This window comes from Oryzias latipes, chromosome 10 (genome assembly GCF_053564925.1).
Source record: "Oryzias latipes strain Hd-rR chromosome 10, Olatipes_Hd-rR_3.1".
NCBI lineage: Eukaryota > Metazoa > Chordata > Actinopteri > Beloniformes > Adrianichthyidae > Oryzias > Oryzias latipes.
In genome coordinates this window covers 35,027,342-35,051,527 of record NC_136246.1, presented here as the reverse complement: position 1 = coordinate 35,051,527, position 24,186 = coordinate 35,027,342, and the positions used below count along the sequence as shown (strand labels likewise).

Below are 24,186 nucleotides of genomic sequence, written 5' to 3'. Positions count from 1 at the left end.
TAAAAATAAAAATAGAAATATTGTATTTAAATCTCTAACAGAAAATGAACAATATGTACAGAACTGTTAAATATTAAATATGTATGGAAGAAAATAGAATGGAATGAGATGAGCTGCTGTGAGCACAGCATAATAAATATTGAGTTATTGCACATAGATCCGGTTATTGCACAGAAGTCAAGATATTGCACACACGAGTAGTGTTCAGTGATTTAGTATCGTAAAAGAATCAGAGTACGGTGTGATTGGTGGAGGTATGTGTATTCCGTATGGTAATTGCCTGTGGAAAAAAGCTGTTTCTTAGTCTGTTTGTCCTGGTTCTGATGGACCTGTACCTCCTTCCAGAGGGCAGCAGTTCAAACAGAGGGAAAGCAGGATGGGTGGAGTCATTGATGATGTTAGTCACTCTGCTGGAAAGCGTGACTGGTAGATGTTCTTCAGTGAGGGGAGGGGGCAGCCGATAATCCTCTGCGCTGTCTTTACCACTCTCTGGAGGCTCTGCCGTTCTGCTTCAGTGCAGTGGGAGAACCACACTGTGATGCCATAGGACAGAATGCTTTCAATGGTTGAGCAGTAGAAGGTTACCAGCAGCTCCTGGCTGACATTGTTCCTCCTAAGTTTTCTCAGGAAGTGCAGCCGCTGCTGATCCTTCTTGCTGACAGTCATGGTGTTGCTAGACCATGTGAGGTCAGCAGAGATGGTGGTGCCCAGGAGGGTGAAGCTATGGACCCTTTTCCACACAGTTTCCATCGATGTAGAGTGGGGGTGGATCTGCTCTGTTTTTCCTGAAGTCCAGGATGATCTCCTTGGTTTTGGTGGTGTTCAGGATGAGGTTATTAGCCTGACTTCGTCTCTGTAGGCCGTCTCGTCGTCTCCAGAGATCAGCCCCACCACAGTAGTGTCGTCTGCAAACTTCACTATGGAGTTGATGGTGTGGGCTGGTCTACAGTCTGCTGTGTACAGTGTGAACAGCAGAGGACATCCCTGTGGGGAGCCTGTGCTCAGCATCCGGGTGGAGGAGAAATGGGGACTGGCGGTAGTCCGTGAGGCAGACTGTGGATGAGGTTTTGGGTATTGGAATGATGATGGATGACTTCAGGCAAGCAGGGATGGAAGCCTGAGCTAGACACAGGTTAAAGATCTTTGTGAAGACCTGGGAGAGCTGATCGGCGCAGGCCCGCAGAACCTTCCCAGTAACTCCATCAGGTCCAGCCGCTTTCCTGGGGTTTACCCTGCTGAACATCCGTGCCACGTCCTGCACAGTCAGGGGTTCAGAGCTGGAGGCAGAGTGAGGATGAGGTGATGGGACTTCAGACTGCAGTGGTGTGGTCTCAAAGCGTGAGAAGAACGCGTTCAGTTCTTCTGCTAGTGCAGTGCTGGAGTGTGCCATGGTGTTGGTCTGTCCCCTGAAGTTGGTCAGGTGCTGTAGTCCCTGCCACACCTGCCGAGGGTTGCTGTTGGTGTGGTGGTCCTCTATTTTCCTTTTGTAGTCCAACTTGGCGTTCCTGATCCCTCTCCTCAGGTCGGCTCTGGCGGTCCTGTACAGGTCTTTGTTCCCTGACCTAAAGGCAGAGTCACGGACTTTTAGGAGCAACCTGACCTCTTTGATCATCCAGGGTTTTTGGTTGGGAAAGACCCGGAAGCGCTTCACTTCCGTGACAGTCCCCATACAGAAGGTGATGTATTCCAGCACGGCCTCTGTGAATACTGTCAGGTCCTGGTGTTCAGAAATACTCCAGTCAGTGTGTTCAAAGCAGTCCTGGAGCTGGAAGAGCGCATCCTCAGGAAAAGTTGTGATGGTCTTGATGAGTGAGGTTGAGCTCCTTCTCAAAGGTGTGTAAGCCGGGGTTAAGAGCAGAGAGAGGGGATCTGACTGGTCTAAGTGTGGAAGCTGAGTGGCTCTGTATGCATGTTTAATGTTTGTGTAAACATGATCTAAGGTATTTTTACCTCTGGTTGGACACTTAACATGTTGGTAGAAATTAGGCAGGACAGACTTCAGGTTGGTCTGATTAAAGTCGCCAGCTATTACGTGAAAACCGTCGGGGTGAATCCTAGTCTGCGAATTGTGTCTGTTAGCAGTGAGAGAGCTATGCTAGCATTAGCATCAGGTGGTATGTAAACAGCTGTGATTAGCACGGCTGTTAGCTCTCTGGGTAGGTAGAATGGATGGCATTTAACGGAAAGGGACTCTAAATCCGGCGAACAGTGTTTGTGGATTATTTGGCTGTCTTTTGACCAGCTATTGTGTATGTACATGCACAGGCCTCCCCCTCTACTCTTACCCGAGCCTTTTTTCTTCCGGTCGTTGCGGTGAACAGCGCGGCTAGTTAGCTGGACAGCTGCGTCGGGAATCTGCGGGTTAGCCAGGATTCTGATATAACCAGCACGCAGCAGTCACGAACATAGCGGTTCCCATCCATGAGTAGTTCCAGCTCGTCCATTTTATTGATCAGGGATCGTGCATTGGCAAGGAACATACTCAGAAGAGGAGGCCTATGGGGGTTTTTCCTTAGCCTTTCCTGCAGGCCTGAGCGGCAGCCCTGCTTCTGCTTCCTGTCTCTCCTCCGTGTCCGTCTCCTGCCGGAGCCGAAACAATCCAGGGGGCACCCGCTGGTCTCGCTATCTCCGTGGGAATGCCGTGTGCGCGGCGAAACTCTTCCGTGACGGTTAGATGCAATGCAGAACCGATGTCCAAAAGCTTCTGTCGACTGAAGTGGTTGTTTGCGTGTGCAGAGGAGCACATAAAGCAGCACAAGAGACACAAAAAACACAAAAATAACTGAGCAATCCGAGAGCTGCGAGCCGCTGCGTCCGCACGCCCCGCCACCATGTTGCCAATAATGGCAACACTGGTGTATGGAGAACTCTAGTATATGGAAAACTCTGGTATTTGGAAAACATTTAGTATATGGAAAACTGTAGTTTATGGAAAACTGGTATTTTTGAAAACTCTAGTACATGGAAAACTGGTATGTGAAAAACTTTAAAAAGCGTTTATACCTAAAGAGACACAATGATTGAAGTTCAGACAAACATAAGGCGTGACCTCTGAGGTGCTGATCTACATAATTGATCTGAAGTCTGGACTTTTCAATAAGACCATCGGGTTCTGATTTGTTTTTTCTGTGTAAAGAAATCTCAGCTGTCTTCTTCAGAGCTGCAGAGCACCAGATCCAGCTAGATCTTTGTCTGTAGCAGAACCTTTTCTGTTCTGCAGCAGGAAATAGTTCTTTTAGAGAAGTCTTCTTCTGAATTGGGTCAGGGTCCGGATTTAGAGGAAGTCTACTGCTCCCCACCTGACGGCCCAGATCAAAGCTCGCTGCTTCATCAGAGCCGTCTGATGTGAGACGAACTACACCTGAAGAGGAGCTTGGCTCCATCCCCGCCAGGTGTTCTGCTCTTCTGCAGCTGTTTCATGTTTCATGCGGCGGCGCGCACAGCTCCTGCTGCTGCTCCCGTTTGCGGCGAGGAACACAGCCGGGACGGGAGCAGATGTTCCTGCTGATGAAGAGACTGTGCTGATGGAGGCTGAACAGCGGCAGCTCTCTGGAGGTTCTGAGGTTGTCCTGGGATGAGCGGACTGAGGTGCGGCAGGAAAAAGTTTCTAGGCCCATGAGTTTTCTCTTTCTGCATTTCTGTCATAGTTTACTGATTCTGATCAGCAAAAAAGGTTTTAGACAAAGAAGTTGAAAAAGGTTTCGTGTGTTCAGAGAAAATCTGTTAGAAGATACAGAAACCCCCCCCTCAGCCGTGACTTCTGCTTGTCTCTGCAGAAATGTTGGAATTCAGACACTTTTCCAGTTTTTCTAGATGAACGTCTGCTCATGTTCTGCTGCAGAAGTTCACATGAACCCCCACTACCATGTCTGACTCTGAAAGTGTCAGAGTCCAGATGTCTGTAGATGGCGTACAAAGCGCTTTACAGTCAGAGTCCTGCTCTCCCATAAAAACATACTGATGGCGGCTCCACTGCGTAACACTGGCGCCAACCTATAACCACCAGACGCCAGGTGGGGTTCAGTGTCTTGACCCAGGACACTTTGACACATGAGCGGGTAAGGCAGGAATCAAACCTGCAATCACCCGATAAGAGGCCTACCACTCTGCATCACAGCGGCCCCAGTGGAATGTTCTCCCTCCAGAAAGATCCTCTTGTCTCATCAGAGCATCAGTCCAGGAGTGTAGTGGATCGTCCAGATCTCCCTCAGCAGAGTCTTTCCCCCTTGAATTCTGTTTGTTGGATCATGACCTCTGACCAGAACTGAGGTCTGACCCTCTTTCCAGCTTCTTCTGCTTCTTTCAGGACCTCCTGGATGAGTCCTGGTGTTCTTGGACTCTTTTTGGTCGCTGGTTCCTGTAAAGGTTCTCCAGATCTGGAATGTCTGTGCGACTGGTTTTAGACTCAAACTTGTCAGAGACTTTGATTCTGCTCTGTTTGGATTCGGACAGTTCTCCTCAGAAACCCGTTTCTCTCCGTTTTCTGCTGCCTCTCACTTTGCTGTGACTGTGGCCTTCATGCAGGTCTGTGGTTTAGATCCAGGTTTTTCCAGTTAACATGAAACAAGTAGAGAAACAGTCATACATCGGTTTGTTGTTTTGGTTCTTACTTTGGTTTCTGGTTTGGTCAGGATGTCTGTGGTTCCTCCCAAATTGACCCCACCCCACCCCCGGTTCACCTGGCCTCCGTCTGCCTGCAGTCAGTCGTTTGTATTTAACTTTTTTTTGGCATTTTTCAGTCTGCTGGTTTCCTTTTGGGCTTTTTGCTTCATTTTTGGGTTTTGGAGTTTCCTCACAGTGTTTGGTGACTTATGGTTGATAAATTGATTTAATCCAACTTCTGTCCGTCGTTAGGTGCCTCCCAACTCCTATTTTTCCTCCTATTACACCCTAATGCATGCATGTGAATAAAACAACGAAGAGATGACATTTACGAAACAGCTCTGATGTCAACAGAAACACAGTGGGACATTTAGATGAACAAACGGGCTTCTGAAAGTGGAAACAGACCTCGCTCCACACCAACATGGTGCCGAACACCACCTGCAGGCCATCAAAGAAGTTGTCACCGATGAGGATGACGGTGGCGCCACCAGTGGTCCAGCCCTCGCTTGGACTGATGGCTTTGATGCAGGGCGTAGCTGCTTCGGAAACACAAAGGAAGGGGGGCAGAGTGAGCCAACACAAGTAAACAGAGGAGCAGCAGCGCAGTGGGTGGAGCTAAAGATCACTGAGGTCATTAGATATTTGTGAGCCACTGGATAGCCTTTTCCCCCCACCTCCTCAGTGTTAACACATGTTTACTTATGGCTTCTACCACATCTGTTGGAAGAGGTCTCGGGTCCAAATCTAAGACGAGCGCCCCAAAAAACAGATCAGAACCTCATAGGAGCCACCTGCAGTCAATGGCGAGGCAGACTGACAGACCTGTGAAGAGCTCCTTTTTTTTTCCTTGTTCTGTCCAACAACTGAGCTAACAGATCAGAGCTGAAGGCTTTTGTGTTGGACAGGTTTTAATATCACAAAAAGAGGTTCTATAGCTTCTAAAAACCAGAGAGAAATTTGGATAAACCCCTTTTTGTTACTTTATTATTTTTTATTTATTTGTTACATTTAGTGTGTGTGGGGAGGGAGAGGGGAAAAGCCTGTGTGTGTGTGTGGGGGGGGGGGGGGTAGAAGAGAATAAAAAGGAGAGAGGTGGAGAAAGTGGGGGATGTAAGCTCAGATCTGAATAGGTTATTCTTTTAAGCTGTAACAATTCTACCAGATCTGCTGGAAAGACAAATATTACATCAAAGGTGAAATTCTGAGGACATCTGTCCATCAAAACACTGTGGGTTGGGAGGGGGGATGAAGCAGACAGGGAGCAGTGTGGCAGTGTGCACGTGGGGGTGGAGCTACATGCACACTGCCGGAGTGAACCATGTGATCATAAGGGGAACCAGATCCTCCCCAGCCAGACCAGGAGAGGGGGGGGGGGGGGGGGGGGGGCAGGCCAGGAGCACCCCCGGTGACAGGACCCACACAGCCCGGGAGGGGGGGGGACCGCCCACCCACCCAGCCAGGCGGAGAGGGGGCCCCCCTACAGGGGACAGGCGCGCTCCGCCGTGCCAGGAGGCAGCCATGGGGGCCAGCGGGCCAAGGACACCACCACAGAAACATCACTGAACCCCCACACACATACATCTTCTGTAAAGGGGGAATGATGGTTGCTTTCTTTTGTCTGCTGAGCAACAGAGCTTTTGAGAAGCATGATGGGTGGGGGTTATGGGGGGGTGTAGAGAGCACAAAGATGCAGAACAGGAGATGGAAAGTTTTATCTTTGAGCTGAGAGACGGCGGGCCTGCGACAGAGGCAGGGGAAGATGTTGAGGCGTTTATCCCCTCTGAAAACATACAAAGGACCCCCCCAACAGAAGACTTTGGTAAACAACTGTGCTATAGTGCCCTACCCCCCAGGACAATATAATGCTCACCCTCTGCAGAGGCACCAAACGCCTCACAGGTAAAAGGCACGAGACGGATGCCAGATTGATGTCAGACCACCTCGGCACATCCAGACAGGTGAGGACTGAGTGGCAGGGGGGCCGAGTCCTCGCCTGCTTCACCTTTAATCTGCTGTCTTCTGTGAGGTAAAGTCCCTCCCTGCTGCACGTAGGACACTCCTAAAGACAGCAGGACTTCAGCTGCCCCTGATGCAAATCAGCCCCTCAAATGCAGCGTCTGACTCTAATGTTACGAGGACGCTGCTGTAATGTTAGTGTTGTGTTGAAATGCCTGTTTCTGTGACAATTGTATTATTTTATGTGTTGTACTTATCTGCCAGACCATAAACATTGAAATTGACATCAAAGCGGTAGAGTTAAGTGAAATAGCTGAGGAAAACCGTAAAGCTGAAAAAACTGATGCCAACTTAAGCCTCGAACAGGCTGTTAGTAAAATGTTGTCTGAAATGAAAAGCCTAGAAACGGTAAACCACTAATCCAGATGGTCTGAGAGCAGCAAAGCCATTCAAGTTTTCTGGAAATGGCAGCGACTGGAATCAGGTTTCACGATGCAAGTTTACAGCATCTTACTCAAAGGTTTGCTCGCTGTCACTTCCTAAACGTCCGACGACACGCACACTAGATCTTTGCTCCAAAACTTGTAGCGGGGGGCTGGATCTGTTTAGTGTTCTTACCTTCAGAGGGGTCCAGGCGTCGGGCGCGGCGGCCATGCTTAGAGTTGTTGTGAACAAACATGTTGTCGGACACTGCCAGCACGTGCCCATCCACATTGACGGTAGTGGACACCACCACCTGTGGAGGAGTGTGGGTGACTGGGACGCTCTTCACAAACACCATGAAAGCCCTTTTTCGGTTTCCTACCTGGAATCTCCTCATGTCTCGAGGGTTTCCGGCATTTTTCAAACAGTTCTGATTGCACTTGAGGAAAAACTTCAGGAAGAATCTGGAAAAACGACAGGAGAACAAGAGGTGAACCTTGAAGCTGTAAATGTAAATGAACCAGGTTGTAATGATGTCATGCAAAATATTTCAATAGAAATCGTGTCAAAAAAACAAGAATATTAGCATTAGTTGTGTTTATAGACCACCGGGTACCTGCATCAGGTTCTTCACAAACACACTCACAGACCTGTTTAACAATTAAACAACAAGTCTGTTTTTGTTTGTGGTGACTTTAGAATCGATCTGGGGAACAAAAGAGAGTTGAACACGACAAATGAGATCATAAATTCAACGTACAGTTTAGGCTCATGTCCTTTATTAACCAAACCAACAAGAACTCAACCATTACCAATTCTAGATTTACTAATGTGTGGAAACTAATATCAGTGATCATTCACCAGTGTTGACGACCTATGACCACCATATCCTCAGAACACAACCAATAACAGAAATGCTAGTAAGGGACAGGTCACCGAAAGGCCCTGGAGGCTCTAAAGAGATCGCAAACGTCAAAATTGGAAGACTGGCTGCTTATGTAAAAGATGTAAACTTCTACAATTCCTTCCTGCATTTACTCAGTAGCTTCTACGGAAAAAACTGTTAACCTGAAGAAATTGCATAAATAAATCTGGGATGGCAAAAGGGCTTCAGAATGCTCCTAAAAAGAATAACTTCTACGAAACATTCCTGAAACTGAGAAGAGAAGAAGCCGAGGACAGGGATAAAACATACAAAAATGAATAAGAATGGTACAAAAGCAACATGGGGTATTATAAATTTTAAATAAAAACCAATAATGGGCAGACCTCCCAAACTACTTCATAAGGAACCACTCAAAATATAAGATTCTAAGGAAACAGCGGATAGTGTTTTCCACTGAATCTTATTTGCTGACGACACTCTTTATACTTTACAACATTTGGAAGAGGTGACCCTAGAGCTGAAAGCTATAAGACAATGGTTTGATGGAAATAAATGATCACTAAACTGCAATAAAACATCCTTCATAATGTTTAGCAACAGACTCAAATATCTCACTTGAAACAGACAGTATTAAGATTGACAGACGTTGCATTTCTGGGGTCCTCATTGATGAGGGTACACCTGGAAATCCCAAATCAATACCATCAAAACAAAAACTACTGCTGTGTTCCACAAAGTACCCTAAAATCCTTTTTTGTTCCACAATTCATTGCCGTATAGAAAGTTTTAGGGAAACGTGTGAAACTTACTCTACAAAAAAGGAAACAGGAACAATCTCTGGCAGTAACTACAGTTCCATCCAGCCCATAATCCTGTCATCCTGTCTAACCCCCCAAAAAACTAAAAGATTTAAGGAGTGAACAATCAATTAAAGAAACCAAATCAAAAATTATCTTCAAAAAACTTGATAAACAAGAACTGCTTCAAAAATACAACATCAAACCTTGTGAAATAATTTCAGGTACGACTAGAAAACGAGAAACAAGACAAACATAGTCAGAGTCTGAGATTCTGGGATATTCTTTGATTGGATTGGATTTATTCCAAACGAAACACCACGAATAATACAAACCAATAAGAAAGAAAATTTAATAATAATAATGGTAATTTTTTTGAAAAACCTATAAAAACAACAACAGAGATTATTTTGTCAGATACAATTCTTTGCCTTATTATGCTTTTTTATATTTTTTTATATAGTTTCTATTGTTTTTAAGCTTCTGGTGTTCTTTATCTGATAAACTGCTGGTATAAAAAAATCTTTGTTTCACAAGCTTTCTCATGTCCCTTTGTTAAGGACATTTTATTAATTCATTCTTTTCTAATATATAAACTACAAACATACTAGTATATTGCAGAAATGTATTTATAAAAATTGGTTTAACTAATTAACCTTTTACATTTTTTATTGCATTTATGTTTTTTTACTGTAAAATGTGTTGACACCAAAAATGTAAATATAAAAAAGTTTTCTTCTTGTATTAAAACTTGTACAAAATCTTTTGTTTTTGTTGATTTGTGGAAATGAAGAAAAAAGAAATTCCAAATTAAAATTGAAAAGAAATTAAGCTTAACCCTTGTGCTATCTAAGGTGACCCCCCCCTACAGTGACGTGTTCTCCCTACCATGACAAAGGTGGATAAAGGTGGAAAGATTTCATGTAATCCATGGACACCAGTGAAGATCACAAATCATTGAAGAAGAAAGGTTCAGAGCACTGTCTAGTGGGTCTTTGACAAGAAAGCCATCATTGGACAAAGTTTTCCGTGTTTATTCTTATAGCATTTTATGAAGTTGTGCCATAGTTTGTAAATAAAAAAAGTATAAACTAGGTTGAATTGTAAAGAAATCCTCCAAAGAAGAATCTTGTGAGACATGTAGAGGACATCTGCTAGCAAGTGCTCCATCTCATAGATCTGCAGAGGCCTTCACTCCAGTAAACCTCACGGGTCTCGGCAGACGACCATCAGTAACTGACGTCCTGTTGTCAGCAGAACGTCACCTATAACATGCATCCTAATGCACGGCTGAACATACATAAACAGCGACAACAGAACACTTATTTTCAAAGACCTATGAGAACGACTATATGAAAGTCATGTTTAATTTAACTGATACTTTTCTCTAATCTCAACTTTTCATTTTGTCTGTGATTGATCAACATCTGAAGGGTGTTAGCTGTTTTGTTGTCACTGTGCTCATACTAGATCCTACATGACTGCTCTGTAATGATATCATAGACCAGCATGCATGGCGATTGCTGTGCGAGGAATGTTCTGGACTACCTGCTACTCTGGGGGGGGGGTCTGTGCACAGGTGTTGCTCCAGGATGAGAGTGTAGGACGTCGGGAAAAGGAGGAACAAAAAAAGAAGCGCTAGAACAAAGTAAACCTCCCCACAGGGTGAAAGTTTGTGTCGACTGAAAGCCGATCTGCTGCTCTGGGAGTTCTAATGGCTTTAATGGCAGCCGAATAATGGGAAGCTCCATTCAGACCACGGACCGGCCTTCAGAGAGCAGGAACCAGCGTGGACTCAATCAACAGACACACACACAACACCATCCATCTACAAAACCCGTTTTGCCGTTTAGGGCCAAAAGCAGGTGAAGGCGGGAATCAGGCTGGACACGCTAGTCCAGGGGTGTCAAACTCACAGCTGGCCAAAATGAAGCAGTGAAGTAAAGTCACAGACTAAACTCAACAGTTATTGAAAAGTTAACTGCAGTTGATATGTAATGCTCAACCATAGTGTCTTCTTATGTTATTTCAGTGGTTCTCAAACTTTTTCTCTTCTTCTCCCCTTTGCAGGAGGAAAATGTTTACCCCCCCCCCACGAAGAAGCTGTGACAAAATAAGCCAAATCTGTTCAACTTTAATACCACATCAAAATCTTACACATTCCTGCTGCTAGAGACTGGAAAACATTTAAAAAAAGGATCATTCACTTTGGAAGACAATATCATTGAACCTATGTGCAAAAAGAAACACTAAGTTGTGTTAATGGCTGCAATGTGCTGCACATCTACACATCACTTACCAGTGAATGAGCTGATCTAGTCTGCCAGGTGAAGGAGGTGTGTGTCTCTGCCTTGAAGCTGAAGATTTAAATCATTCAGCTTTCCAAAAATAGCGTGGAGAAAGGCCAGTTTGATCATTAAACTTGTTGGTAATGTCATGCATATCTTCCTCCTCCAAAAACACCCAGATTTCTTCTCCCAGCTCCAAGACGGCAGAGCCAGCTGGCCTGGCCGTTGAACAGCTGAGCGTTTTGCTCCCATCTCTTCACAAAGTGTGGAGAACAGCCGCACTTTCAGGGCTCTAGTTTTGCACATTACCGTTTCTAAGACGTTAAAACCGCCGTTAACAACAATGATGCCATCTTCAAATGTCACCGTTAGGATTAGGTTCATGTAAGTCACGTAAGACCTGTGACATGCGGTCCTGCAGCACGGTTTGTTTATGTTCCGCAGTGAAGAAAATTCCCACGCCAAACAATCTTCTCAGCCTTGTCCCACTGGGTGACTCGCACCCCCCCTGAGATGACTCCCGAGCCCCCCCCAGAGAGGGGCGCCCCACGTTTGAGAACCACTGGCCAACAGAAAAAAGGAGCGGTTGCCTGTTTTGACAGTGCGCCATCATACTAGCAAAGCATTGTGGGACTTGTAGTTTTAGCGTTACAGTATTTATAACGCATATGGATCTCGCAGGCCAATTATAATAGCACTGCAGGCCAAACTTTGGCACATGTGTGCTAGTCCATCACATGCAGACAAACAACACATTCACAGCTGAGGGACCATTCAGAGCAGGGGGGGGCATTATTGTGAGCAGGAACCAGGCTGGGATCATCAGATTGGCGTCTGGTCATCGCCAGGCCCCCAGCCCATGTCAAATGAAGCAGTGACGGTGGTAGTGGGACAGCAGCACGGGGGCCGGAGGGTGGCAGATCACCAGACGGGCCTTGGAGACCCTCCTATCAATTTTTTATAGCGCTGCTTCCTTCCTGCCGCCGTGTGACCTGCAAATACACACAGGCGGTCACTGCCCGATGCGAAAAAATCCCCCGGTTGCTAAGAATCTGAAACCCCCAGCAGCTGACACCGCCGCCTCCTGGTTACAAGCACTAGAGCGCCGCCACCGCCGCCTCGAGGTTACAAGCACTAGAGCGCCGCCACCGCTGCCTCGAGGTTACAATCACTATAGCGCCGCCACCACCGCCTCCTGGTTACAATCACTAGAGCGCCGCCACCGCCGCCTCCTGGTTACAATCACTAGAGCGCCGCCACCACCGCCTCCTGGTTACAATCACTAGAGCGCCGCCACCGCCGCCTCCTGGTTACAAGCACTAGAGCGCCGCCACCGCCGCCTCCTGGTTACAATCACTAGAGCGCCGCCACCGCCGCCTCCTGGTTACAGACACTAGAGCGCCGCCACCGCCGCCTCCTGGTAACAATCACTAGAGCGCCGCCACCGCCGCCTCCTGGTTACAAGCACTAGAGCGCCGCCACCGCCGCCTCCTGATCACAAGCACAAGAGCGCCGCCACCGCCGCCTCGAGGTTACAAGCACTAGAGCGCCGCCACCGCCGCCTCGAGGTTACAATCATTATAGCGCCGCCACCGCCGCCTCCTGGTTACAAGCACAAGAGCGCCGCCACCGCCGCCTCGAGGTTACAAGCACTAGAGCGCCGCCACCGCCGCCTCCTGATTACAAGCACTAGAGCGCCGCCACCGCCGCCTCGAGGTTACAATCACTATAGCGCCGCCACCGCCGCCTCCTGGTTACAAGCACTAGAGCGCCGCCACCGCCGCCTCCTGGTTACAATCACTAGAGCGCCGCCACCGCCGCCTCCTGGTTACAATCACTAGAGCGCCGCCACCGCCGCCTCCTGGTTACAGACACTAGAGCGCCGCCACCGCCGCCTCCTGGTTACAATCACTAGAGCGCCGCCACCGCCGCCTCCTGGTTACAAGCACTAGAGCGCCGCCACCGCCGCCTCCTGGTTACAAACACTAGAGCGCCTCCACCGCCGCATCGTGGTTACAATCACTAGAGCGCCGCCACCGCCGCCTCATGGTTAAAAGCACTAGAGCGCCGCCGCCTCCTGGTTACAATCACTAGAGCGCCGCCACCGCCGCCTCCTGGTTACAATCACTAGAGCGCCGGCAGGGCCGCCTCCTGGTTACAATCACTAGAGCGCCGCCACCGCCGCCTCCTGGTTACAATCACTAGAGCGCCGCCACCGCCGCCTCCTGGTTACAAGCACTAGAGCGCCGCCACCGCCGCCTCCTGGTTACAAACACTAGAGCGCCTCCACCGCCGCATCCTGGTTACAATCACTAGAGCGCCGCCACCGCCGCCTCCTGGTTACAAACACTAGAGCGCCGCCACCGCCGCCTCCTGGTTACAATCACTAGAGCGCCGCCACCGCCGCCTCCTGGTTACAAGCACTAGAGCGCCGCCACCGCCGCCTCCTGGTTACAAGCACTAGAGCGCCGCCACCGCCGCCTCCTGGTTACAATCACTAGAGCGCCGCCACCGCCGCCTCCTGGTTACAAGCACTAGAGCGCCGCCACCGCCGCCTCCTGGTTACAAGCACTAGAGCGCCGCCACCGCCGCCTCCTGGTTACAATCACTAGAGCGCCGCCACCGCCGCCTCCTGGTTACAAGCACTAGAGCGCCGCCACCGCCGCCTCCTGGTTACAAACACTAGAGCGCCTCCACCGCCGCCTCCTGGTTACAAGCACTAGAGCGCCGCCAGGGCCGCCTCCTGGTTACAAGCACTAAAGCGCCGCCACCGCCGCCTCCTGGTTACAATCACTAGAGCGCCGCCACCGCCGCCTCCTGGTTACAAGCACTAGAGCGCCGCCACCGCCGCCTCCTGGTTACAAACACTAGAGCGCCTCCACCGCCGCATCGTGGTTACAATCACTAGAGCGCCGCCACCGCCGCCTCATGGTTACAAGCACTAGAGCGCCGCCGCCTCCTGGTTACAATCACTAGAGCGCCGCCACCGCCGCCTCCTGGTTACAATCACTAGAGCGCCGGCAGGGCCGCCTCCTGGTTACAAGCACTAGAGCGCCGCCACCGCCGCCTCCTGGTTACAATCACTAGAGCGCCGCCACCGCCGCCTCCTGGTTAAAAGCACTAGAGCGCCGCCACCGCCGCCTCCTGGTTACAAACACTAGAGCGCCTCCACCGCCGCATCCTGGTTACAATCACTAGAGCGCCGCCACCACCGCCTCCTGGTTACAAGCACTTGAGCGCCGCCAGGGCCGCCTCCTGGTTACAAGCACTAGAGCGCCGCCACCGCCGCCTCCTGGTTACAATCACTAGAGCGCCGCCACCGCCGCATCCTGGTTACAAGCACTAGAGCGCCGCCACCGCCGCCTCCTGGTTACAAACACTAGAGCGCCTCCACCGCCGCATCCTGGTTACAATCACTAGAGCGCCGCCACCGCCGCCTCCTGGTTACAAGCACTAGAGCGCCGCCGCCTCCTGGTTACAATCACTAGAGCGCCGCCACCGCCGCCTCCTGGTTACAGACACTAGAGCGCCGCCACCGCCGCCTCCTGGTTACAATCACTAGAGCGCCGCTACCGCCGCCTCCTGGTTACAGACACTAGAGCGCCGCCACCGCCGCCTCCTGGTTACAATCACTAGAGCGCCGCCACCGCCGCCTCGAGGTTACAATCACTATAGCGCCGCCACCGCCGCCTCCTGGTTACAAGCACTAGAGCGCCGCCACCGCCGCCTCCTGGTTACAATCACTAGAGCGCCGCCACCGCCGCCTCCTGGTTACAAGCACTAGAGCGCCGCCACCGCCGCCTCCTGGTTACAATCACTAGAGCGCCGCCACCGCCGCCTCGAGGTTACAATCACTATAGCGCCGCCACCGCCGCCTCCTGGTTACAATCACTACAGTGCCGCCACCGCCGCCTCCTGGTTACAAGCACTAGAGCGCCGCCACCGCCGCCTCCTGGTTACAATCACTAGAGCGCCGCCACCGCCGCCTCCTGGTTACAATCACTAGAGCGCCGCCACCGCCGCCTACTGGTTACAAACACTAGAGCGCCGCCACCGCCGCCTCCTGGTTACAATCACTAGAGCGCCGCCACCGCCGCCTCCTGGTTACAAGCACTAGAGCGCCGCCACCGCCGCCTCCTGGTTACAAGCACTAGAGCGCCGCCACCGCGGCCTCCTGGTTACAATCACTAGAGCGCCGCCACCGCCGCCTCCTGGTTACAAGCACTAGAGCGCCGCCACCGCCGCCTCCTGGTTACAAGCACTAGAGCGCCGCCACCGCCGCCTCCTGGTTACAATCACTAGAGCGCCGCCACCGCCGCCTCCTGGTTACAAGCACTAGAGCGCCGCCACCGCCGCCTCCTGGTTACAAACACTAGAGCGCCTCCACCGCCGCCTCCTGGTTACAAGCACTAGAGCGCCGCCGACTCCTGGTTACAATCACTAGAGCGCCGCCACCGCCGCCTCCTGGTTACAATCACTAGAGCGCCGGCAGGGCCGCCTCCTGGTTACAATCACTAGAGCGCCGCCACCGCCGCCTCCTGGTTACAATCACTAGAGCGCCGCCACCGCCGCCTCCTGGTTACAAGCACTAGAGCGCCGCCACCGCCGCCTCCTGGTTACAAACACTAGAGCGCCTCCACCGCCGCATCCTGGTTACAATCACTAGAGCGCCGCCACCGCCGCCTCCTGGTTACAAGCACTTGAGCGCCGCCAGGGCCGCCTCCTGGTTACAAGCACTAGAGCGCCGCCACCGCCGCCTCCTGGTTACAATCACTAGAGCGCCGCCACCGCCGCCTCCTGGTTACAAGCACTAGAGCGCCGCCACCGCCGCCTCCTGGTTACAAACACTAGAGCGCCTCCACCGCCGCATCCTGGTTACAATCACTAGAGCGCCGCCACCGCCGCCTCCTGGTTACAAGCACTAGAGCGCCGCCGCCTCCTGGTTACAATCACTAGAGCGCCGCCACCGCCGCCTCCTGGTTACAGACACTAGAGCGCCGCCACCGCCGCCTCCTGGTTACAATCACTAGAGCGCCGCTACCGCCGCCTCCTGGTTACAGACACTAGAGCGCCGCCACCGCCGCCTCCTGGTTACAATCACTAGAGCGCCGCCACCGCCGCCTCGAGGTTACAATCACTATAGCGCCGCCACCGCCGCCTCCTGGTTACAAGCACTAGAGCGCCGCCACCGCCGCCTCCTGGTTACAATCACTAGAGCGCCGCCACCGCCGCCTCCTGGTTACAAGCACTAGAGCGCCGCCACCGCCGCCTCCTGGTTACAAGCACTAGAGCGCCGCCACCGCCGCCTCGAGGTTACAAGCACTAGAGCGCCGCCACCGCCGCCTCGAGGTTACAATCACTATAGCGCCGCCACCGCCGCCTCCTGGTTACAATCACTATAGCGCCGCCACCGCCGCCTCCTGGTTACAATCACTAGAGCGCCGCCACCGCCGCCTCCTGGTTACAAGCACTAGAGCGCCGCCACCGCCGCCTCCTGGTTACAGACACTAGAGCGCCGCCCCCGCCGCCTCCTGGTTACAATCACTAGAGCGCCACCACCGCCGCCTCCTGGTTACAGACACTAGAGCGCCGCCACCGCCGCCTCCTGGTTACAATCACTAGAGCGCCGCCACCGCCGCCTCCTGGTTACAATCACTAGAGCGCCGCCACCGCCGCCTCCTGGTTACAGACACTAGAGCGCCGCCACCGCCGCCTCCTGGTTACAGACACTAGAGCGCCGCCACCGCCGCCTCCTGGTTACAATCACTAGAGCGCCACCACCGCCGCCTCCTGGTTACAGACACTAGAGCGCCGCCACCGCCGCCTCCTGGTTACAATCACAAGAGCGCCGCCACCGCCGCCTCCTGGTTAAAATCACTAGAACGCCGCCACCGCCGCCTCCTGGTTACAGACACTAGAGCGCCGCCACCGCCGCCTCCTGGTTACAGACACTAGAGCGCCGCCACCGCCGCCTCCTGGTTACAGACACTAGAGCGCCGCCACCGCCGCCTCCTGGTTACAGACACTAGAGCGCCGCCACCGCCGCCTCCTGGTTACAGACACTAGAGCGCCGCCACCGCCGCCTCCTGGTTAAAATCACTAGAACGCCGCCACCGCCGCCTCCTGGTTACAGACACTAGAGCGCCGCCACCGCCGCCTCCTGGTTACAGACACTAGAGCGCCGCCACCGCCGCCTCCTGGTTACAGACACTAGAGCGCCGCCACCGCCGCCTCCTGGTTACAGACACTAGAGCGCCGCCACCGCCGCCTCCTGGTTACAGACACTAGAGCACCGCCACCACCGCCTCCTGGTTACAATCACTAGAGCGCCGCCACCGCCGCCTCCTGGTTACAATCACTAGAGCGCCGCCACCGCCGCCTCCTGGTTACAGACACTAGAGCGCCGCCACCGCCGCCTCCTGGTTACAAACACTAGAGCGCCTCCACCGCCGCATCCTGGTTACAATCACTAGAGCGCCGCCACCGCCGCCTCCTGGTTACAAGCACTTGAGCGCCGCCAGGGCCGCCTCCTGGTTACAAGCACTAGAGCGCCGCCACCGCCGCCTCCTGGTTACAATCACTAGAGCGCCGCCACCGCCGCCTCCTGGTTACAAGCACTAGAGCGCCGCCACCGCCGCCTCCTGGTTACAAACACTAGAGCGCCTCCACCGCCGCATCCTGGTTACAATCACTATAGCGCCGCCACCGCCGCCTCCTGGTTACAAGCACTAGAGCGCCGCCACCGCCGCCTCCTGGTTACAATCACTAGAGCGCCGCCACCGCCGCCTCCTGGTTACAAGCACTAGAGCGCCGCCACCGCCGCCTCCTGGTTACAAGCACTAGAGCGCCGCCACCGCCGCCTCGAGGTTACAAGCACTAGAGCGCCGCCACCGCCGCCTCGAGGTTACAATCACTATAGCGCCGCCACCGCCGCCTCCTGGTTACAATCACTATAGCGCCGCCACCGCCGCCTCCTGGTTACAATCACTAGAGCGCCGCCACCGCCGCCTCCTGGTTACAAGCACTAGAGCGCCGCCACCGCCGCCTCCTGGTTACAGACACTAGAGCGCCGCCCCCGCCGCCTCCTGGTTACAATCACTAGAGCGCCACCACCGCCGCCTCCTGGTTACAGACACTAGAGCGCCGCCACCGCCGCCTCCTGGTTACAATCACTAGAGCGCCGCCACCGCCGCCTCCTGGTTACAATCACTAGAGCGCCGCCACCGCCGCCTCCTGGTTACAGACACTAGAGCGCCGCCACCGCCGCCTCCTGGTTACAGACACTAGAGCGCCGCCACCGCCGCCTCCTGGTTACAATCACTAGAGCGCCACCACCGCCGCCTCCTGGTTACAGACACTAGAGCGCCGCCACCGCCGCCTCCTGGTTACAATCACAAGAGCGCCGCCACCGCCGCCTCCTGGTTAAAATCACTAGAACGCCGCCACCGCCGCCTCCTGGTTACAGACACTAGAGCGCCGCCACCGCCGCCTCCTGGTTACAGACACTAGAGCGCCGCCACCGCCGCCTCCTGGTTACAGACACTAGAGCGCCGCCACCGCCGCCTCCTGGTTACAGACACTAGAGCGCCGCCACCGCCGCCTCCTGGTTACAGACACTAGAGCGCCGCCACCGCCGCCTCCTGGTTAAAATCACTAGAACGCCGCCACCGCCGCCTCCTGGTTACAGACACTAGAGCGCCGCCACCGCCGCCTCCTGGTTACAGACACTAGAGCGCCGCCACCGCCGCCTCCTGGTTACAGACACTAGAGCGCCGCCACCGCCGCCTCCTGGTTACAGACACTAGAGCGCCGCCACCGCCGCCTCCTGGTTACAGACACTAGAGCACCGCCACCTGCTGTATTTGCTAAAAAAAAACTGCATTTTGGTCGCCGTGCAGCGGCATTTTGGGATATGTGAACGTAGTCTAAGCACCAGATCGGCCGGTATATTCTGCACATTCAGAGAAACTCCGCCGGGGGCCCGGCCCGCAGGAGCATTCATTGAGGCCTGGGTCGACCCGCGTGCCTCTTCAATTGGAATTGTGACCGAGACGCCCCGTCTGACCCAGCTGTCCTGCCACGGCGGCGGGTGCAGAGGTTCCACCTGTGGGATCCCACTAAGGCAGCGGTGTCCACCAGAAGCTTGCACTTGTGCTTGTCCTGCACACAGACGGGGGTGGGGGGTGGAGCTGGCATGCGGGCGTTCTGTCGCTCGCCTGCCAGTCCTGACACCCATTTGAGAGCCCTGCTGTGCGCTTTAGACAAATAAAAAAGCCCCTCCCCCTCCGTGGGGGGTTTCTCCTCCAAGCTCGGGTCCTCTGCCAGAGACCTGGGAGCTCGGGGGTCCGGCGGTTTCTTAGCAGTTCCTCCCCTTAAGGTTCCTTACAGTTTCCAACGAAACCTCAAGATAATTGAGTGGAAAACTAGATTTGGTGGATGTTTGACATGTTTAGGGTAAAAATGTGTTTTGATGGAAAACTTTAACATGTTTGGGTAAAAAAGGATTCAGTGCAGAACGTTTAGAACCTTTGGTGGTTCTGCTGCTGAGAGTCTGAATGGAACTGAATCAGAGGAGCTGCTTTAAGGGCTGGGGGGTCAGTCTGACTTTTTACTGGCCAGGATTTTGCCTGACCACACCCAGTGCACTATGGGAAGCGATTACATGAAGCTCAGATTACAGAGCCCTGATGAACACGCGTGTTCCTGCACACGCTCACTGGAGCCCCTGATTACATTAGAAGAGAAGAATCAGCAGCAGAAACAGGATCAATATTTCAGGAGCAGCTTTTTCTAAAGCAGAGCTGCTGCCTTCACAATCTGATCTGCTCTGCCAGGAGCTCCACGCCGCCCGCCGAGTCTGAACCAGGCACACGCGCTGATGTCACGGAAACAGCCTGAAATGAAGCAAAGTGGAGGCGTGACGAGCTGCAGTGATCTGTCCTAGTTCACCCGCTCGGACGCTGTCCATCACGTCTGAGCGGAGCGTGGAGGATCAGGACGAACATCCACCAAAAGCAAAAGCAGGCTGCAGGCGGTCTGCGCAGTGAAGAGGGGGAGGGGGAGGAGGGGGGGCTCATTAGACGGCTGAGTAAAGACTAATATTGACCGCAGACTCCTTCTTCAAATAATTACTGAGCAGCTGAGATGATGCTCCTCTGCAGATAATTAGGACATGAAACAGGAGCAGCTCCACATTCATCAGTCTGTTTGTGTGTCTGTGTGTGTTTTTAGAGGAGGGGGCTGGAGGGGGGCTCTTTGGCCTTGCTACCCCCCATCAATAATTCACAAACCAAGATGGCAATTACAGGAGCGTGTACAATCAGAATGAATATTTGATGAAGTTCTAAGACAGTCCTGGAAGAGATCCACACACATATAAACACACACACACAGACACACACACACACACACACACGGGCATAGACACACACACATATAAACATACACACACGGACACACACACACAGACACACACACACGGGCATAGACACACACACATATAAACATACACGCACGGACACAAACACACAGACACACACATATAAACACACACACACGGACACACACATATAAACACACACGGGCATAGACACACACACACACACATATAAACATACACACACGGACACACACACACACACACACACACACACAAACACACACGGACATAGACACACACAGATATAAACACACACACACGGACACACACATTTAAACACACACACACAAACACACACACACAGACACACACATATAAACACACACGGACATAGACACACACATATAAACACACACATTTAAACACACACACAGACACACACAAACACACACGTATAAACATACACACACAGACACACACATATAAACACACACATAGACACAGACACACACAAACACACCCACACATACAGACACACATATAAACACACACACATAAAAACACACACTCGGACGGACACACACATAATAACACACACGGACATCGACACACACACATATAAACACACAAACACATATACACATAAAAACACACACTCAGACACACACACGGACACAGACACACATATAGACACACACACATAGACACAGACACACACAAACACACCCACACATACAGACACACATATAAACACACACACATAAAAACACACACTCGGACGGACACACACATAAAAACACACACGGACATCGACACACACACATATAAACACACAAACACATATACACATAAAAACACACACACGGACGGACACACACACATTGACAGACACACACGGGAACCCACAAAGAGACACACTCACGTAAAAACACACATAAACCGCCACTGTCAAGAGTCTGTCAACTGAGTGACGCCGACGACCTTCTGGCTCTGAAGCTGAACTGAGTTGGGCTGAACGTCCAGAACGGCGCTCAGGAACGTCTCTGTGGGTTTTCCTCTGAAAAGGACACAATCTGCTGCTTCTCCTCCACCATCATCCACAAACTCCTGACCCACAGAGGGGAAGTCCAACAGGTTCAGGAAAGAAGGTCCCTAAAAACCCCATGAGGTACGTTCTCCTAGAACCAAAATAAATCTTTAGAACCTTCAGAACACAAACGAGAGGCAAAAGCACCAAGATGTTGGTTATGATGACAGTATTTACACATACGGATCATGAAAATGTGACCAAGATCCAGAAACCTTCGTCACATGGTCACTAGACCAGACGGGATCCAGAAACCCGTCTGGTCTACTGACCAGATCCTTCTGGTACTGAGACCCTCTAGGCCTTACTGGTTTCCTCATGTTTCTATAGTTTAACCCTTGTGCTGTCCTAGGCACGTTAACATTGGGAGTGGGGTCATCTAGACCAGTGGTCCCCAACCTTTTTCATGCCATGGGATGACGTCCCACAAACTTTCCCGGACCGGTCTTTCAAAAATAGGCGGATGATTATTGTAGCAATATTAGGATGATGGAGGATCAAATGCGTGACAAGACGAACCCTGTGCTTTTATTTTGACACTCCTCCCCCCTTCCCACACTCATGGGGCATAAAAGATTAATGTAGCTTTCTTTTTTTTTGGAAGTGGAAGGCTCCTCTTCTGTCTCCCGGCTGGGCCTTTTCCCCTCAGCAGAGAAACTTTCCAAAGATGTTTGGTTTTATCCTCATTTTGCTAGCTCCTCTGTTTTATTTTAGCAGTAATTGATCACGTGACCGAGAAGAGCGCCTTGGAATGCGTCAAAAATGACCTAGATATTTAAATACTATTAGTAAATGTTTGTTTATTATTTAGATGTTTTTGTACATTGTTGTTTATATACTGATGATTCAAAACTACACAGTAAGATTACGCAAAGATACTTTAGTATTAACATAGGAGGCGTTTTATTCCTCACACAGAAAGCAGCGACTATCATATGTCAGGCTCTGTTAGCGTGGCATTTCAAAGGCGCTGCTGGCTCCGTATGAAGCGCATGCTATGGAAAAACAACAGCTTTCTTAATGAGCTGGTATTTTTGGGGCGAGAACCGCAGAGCTGATAGCAGGAGGACACACGGGGCGGCTGCTCCCGGGGACTGCGGGCAGAAAGCCACTTTCTGATGACAGACAGAATTTGGGCTCAGAGTATTTGTATTTTCTCAGTGCAGTGACGTTTGTATTAGAAGACGTCCATTGGCCCTTCAGCATGTCAATCAAGTCCCGTACTTCTCGGTAAGGATTTTGATTGGCTGGTGGATTGTTTAGAAGTACTTTTTTTTTCATTTATCTATGCCTTTGACAGACAGGTTGGTGAAGAAAACAGAGGAAGTGATGGACAGGGTGGATGTTCAAAACAGGAAGGCAGAAGAACAGATGGTGCTGGACTTTAGAAGAACAGAAATGTCAGTGCAGACTGTTTTTTCAGGGACAGAGGAGAAGACTGAGAACAGGAGGTGATCAGGTTGTAACCTGAGGAGCTCAGCGACTGTAAAGCTGGGCTGAGGGTGGAGACGGCTGTGCTGGAGCGCTGACATGTTCCTGTAACAGCTGGAGAAGATAAACCAAATAACCCGTCGCCATGGATACCAGCGTCCAGAGACCACCTTTCACTGGGCTTGTGTGCAGTTTGTGTGTTGACTTTGTGTTGAGGTTCAGTTTACATTCAGTAAAGTTTTTGTTGAGTTATTGTGTTGAGTTTGTGTTGTTGGTAAAGTTTTTGTCATGTTTGTGCGTCTTCAGCCTTCTTGACCCACAATAACAGTCAGTGAAACTGGAATTATCAGGTAAAGCTTTAGTCGTTTTTAGAGTTTTTGTAACATTTTTAATGTTTTACAACTTTGTAAAAACTTTGTGCATCAAGAAGACCTTCAAACTGACTACACAAAACTGCTGTGTGTCTTTCTGCTACAAAATGCCAGAAGAGGATCTGAAACAGTTAACAGTAACCATGGCTGAAGTCAGTCCTAACATTGGGGGGGGGGTTCTTCCTCACAGCTGATTGGCTGCTGATGAAGAGGAGGCAAAATGATGCAAGCCTTGCCCAGATGAAGTAATTTATGCAGCTTTGAAGAGCGAGAGTCCAGAGGAACAGCAAACTTTCTCTTCACAAGCTGCTGCTTCTCTGGCTTCTGTCACAGCGAGGAGCCCGCCACCATTCTCCATCGGTTTGGCGGCAGCACGCTCTGCGGCGCCGGGCGGGGCAGCAGCAAGGTGAAGCCAGCCTTAGACAGCACTCGGCCAGCAAGAACATCTGCAGAGACGAGGACCATCCATAGTTCTGTCTGTGGAGCCGAGGTGGAGTTTCATGAGATCCACCACATGCTAATGATGCAAGCCCCGCCCACCAGTGTAGTGGTTGGGGGTGAGGGCTGTTCCACTGCTCCACCCCTTTAATTCAGCTGCATGGATGTACCCCAAGGTATTCTTCAAATCCATCCATCCATCCATCCATCTGGGACCGGGTAGTGGGGGCAGCAGTCTAAGCAAAGATGCCCAGACTTCCCTCTCCCCAGCCACTTTCTCCATCTCCTCTGGGGGGACCCAAGGCATTCATGTGTGCGTGGGAATGACACGGTCATGACACGGTCGGACACAGAGGCCCAGTGGGATGACCGGAGCGGGAGATTAACCTTTGTGCTGTCCTAGGCACTTTAACATTGGGAGTTGGGTCATCTAGACCCACTAGACCACATGTGTCAAACTCAAGGCCCGGGGACCAAATGTGGCCCTCCATGTCATTTGATGTGGCCCGCGAGAGCATAAAAGAG

The 24,186-nt window shown here is 51.7% G+C and overlaps 1 protein-coding gene across 12 annotated transcripts in view; it reads right to left on the bottom strand.

Moving 5' to 3' along the window:
• The window catches only part of LOC101161695 (transcription factor COE3), a 121,802-nt gene that overhangs the window by 42,678 nt on the left and 54,938 nt on the right, over nucleotides 1-24,186 (bottom strand). For 8 of the 12 annotated variants that reach the window (XM_078954467.1, XM_078954465.1, XM_078954466.1 and 5 more), the window contains exons 7-9: nucleotides 7,367-7,448; nucleotides 7,180-7,297; nucleotides 5,011-5,144 (exon numbers count right to left, since the gene is read on the bottom strand). In XM_078954467.1, the coding sequence (XP_078810593.1) occupies nucleotides 5,011-5,144; nucleotides 7,180-7,297; nucleotides 7,367-7,448 (334 nt within the window). The remainder of the gene's footprint in view (nucleotides 1-5,010; nucleotides 5,145-7,179; nucleotides 7,298-7,366; nucleotides 7,449-24,186) is intronic. The other 4 variants (XM_023959431.2, XM_078954468.1, XM_078954463.1 and 1 more) reach the window with 1 other exon arrangement.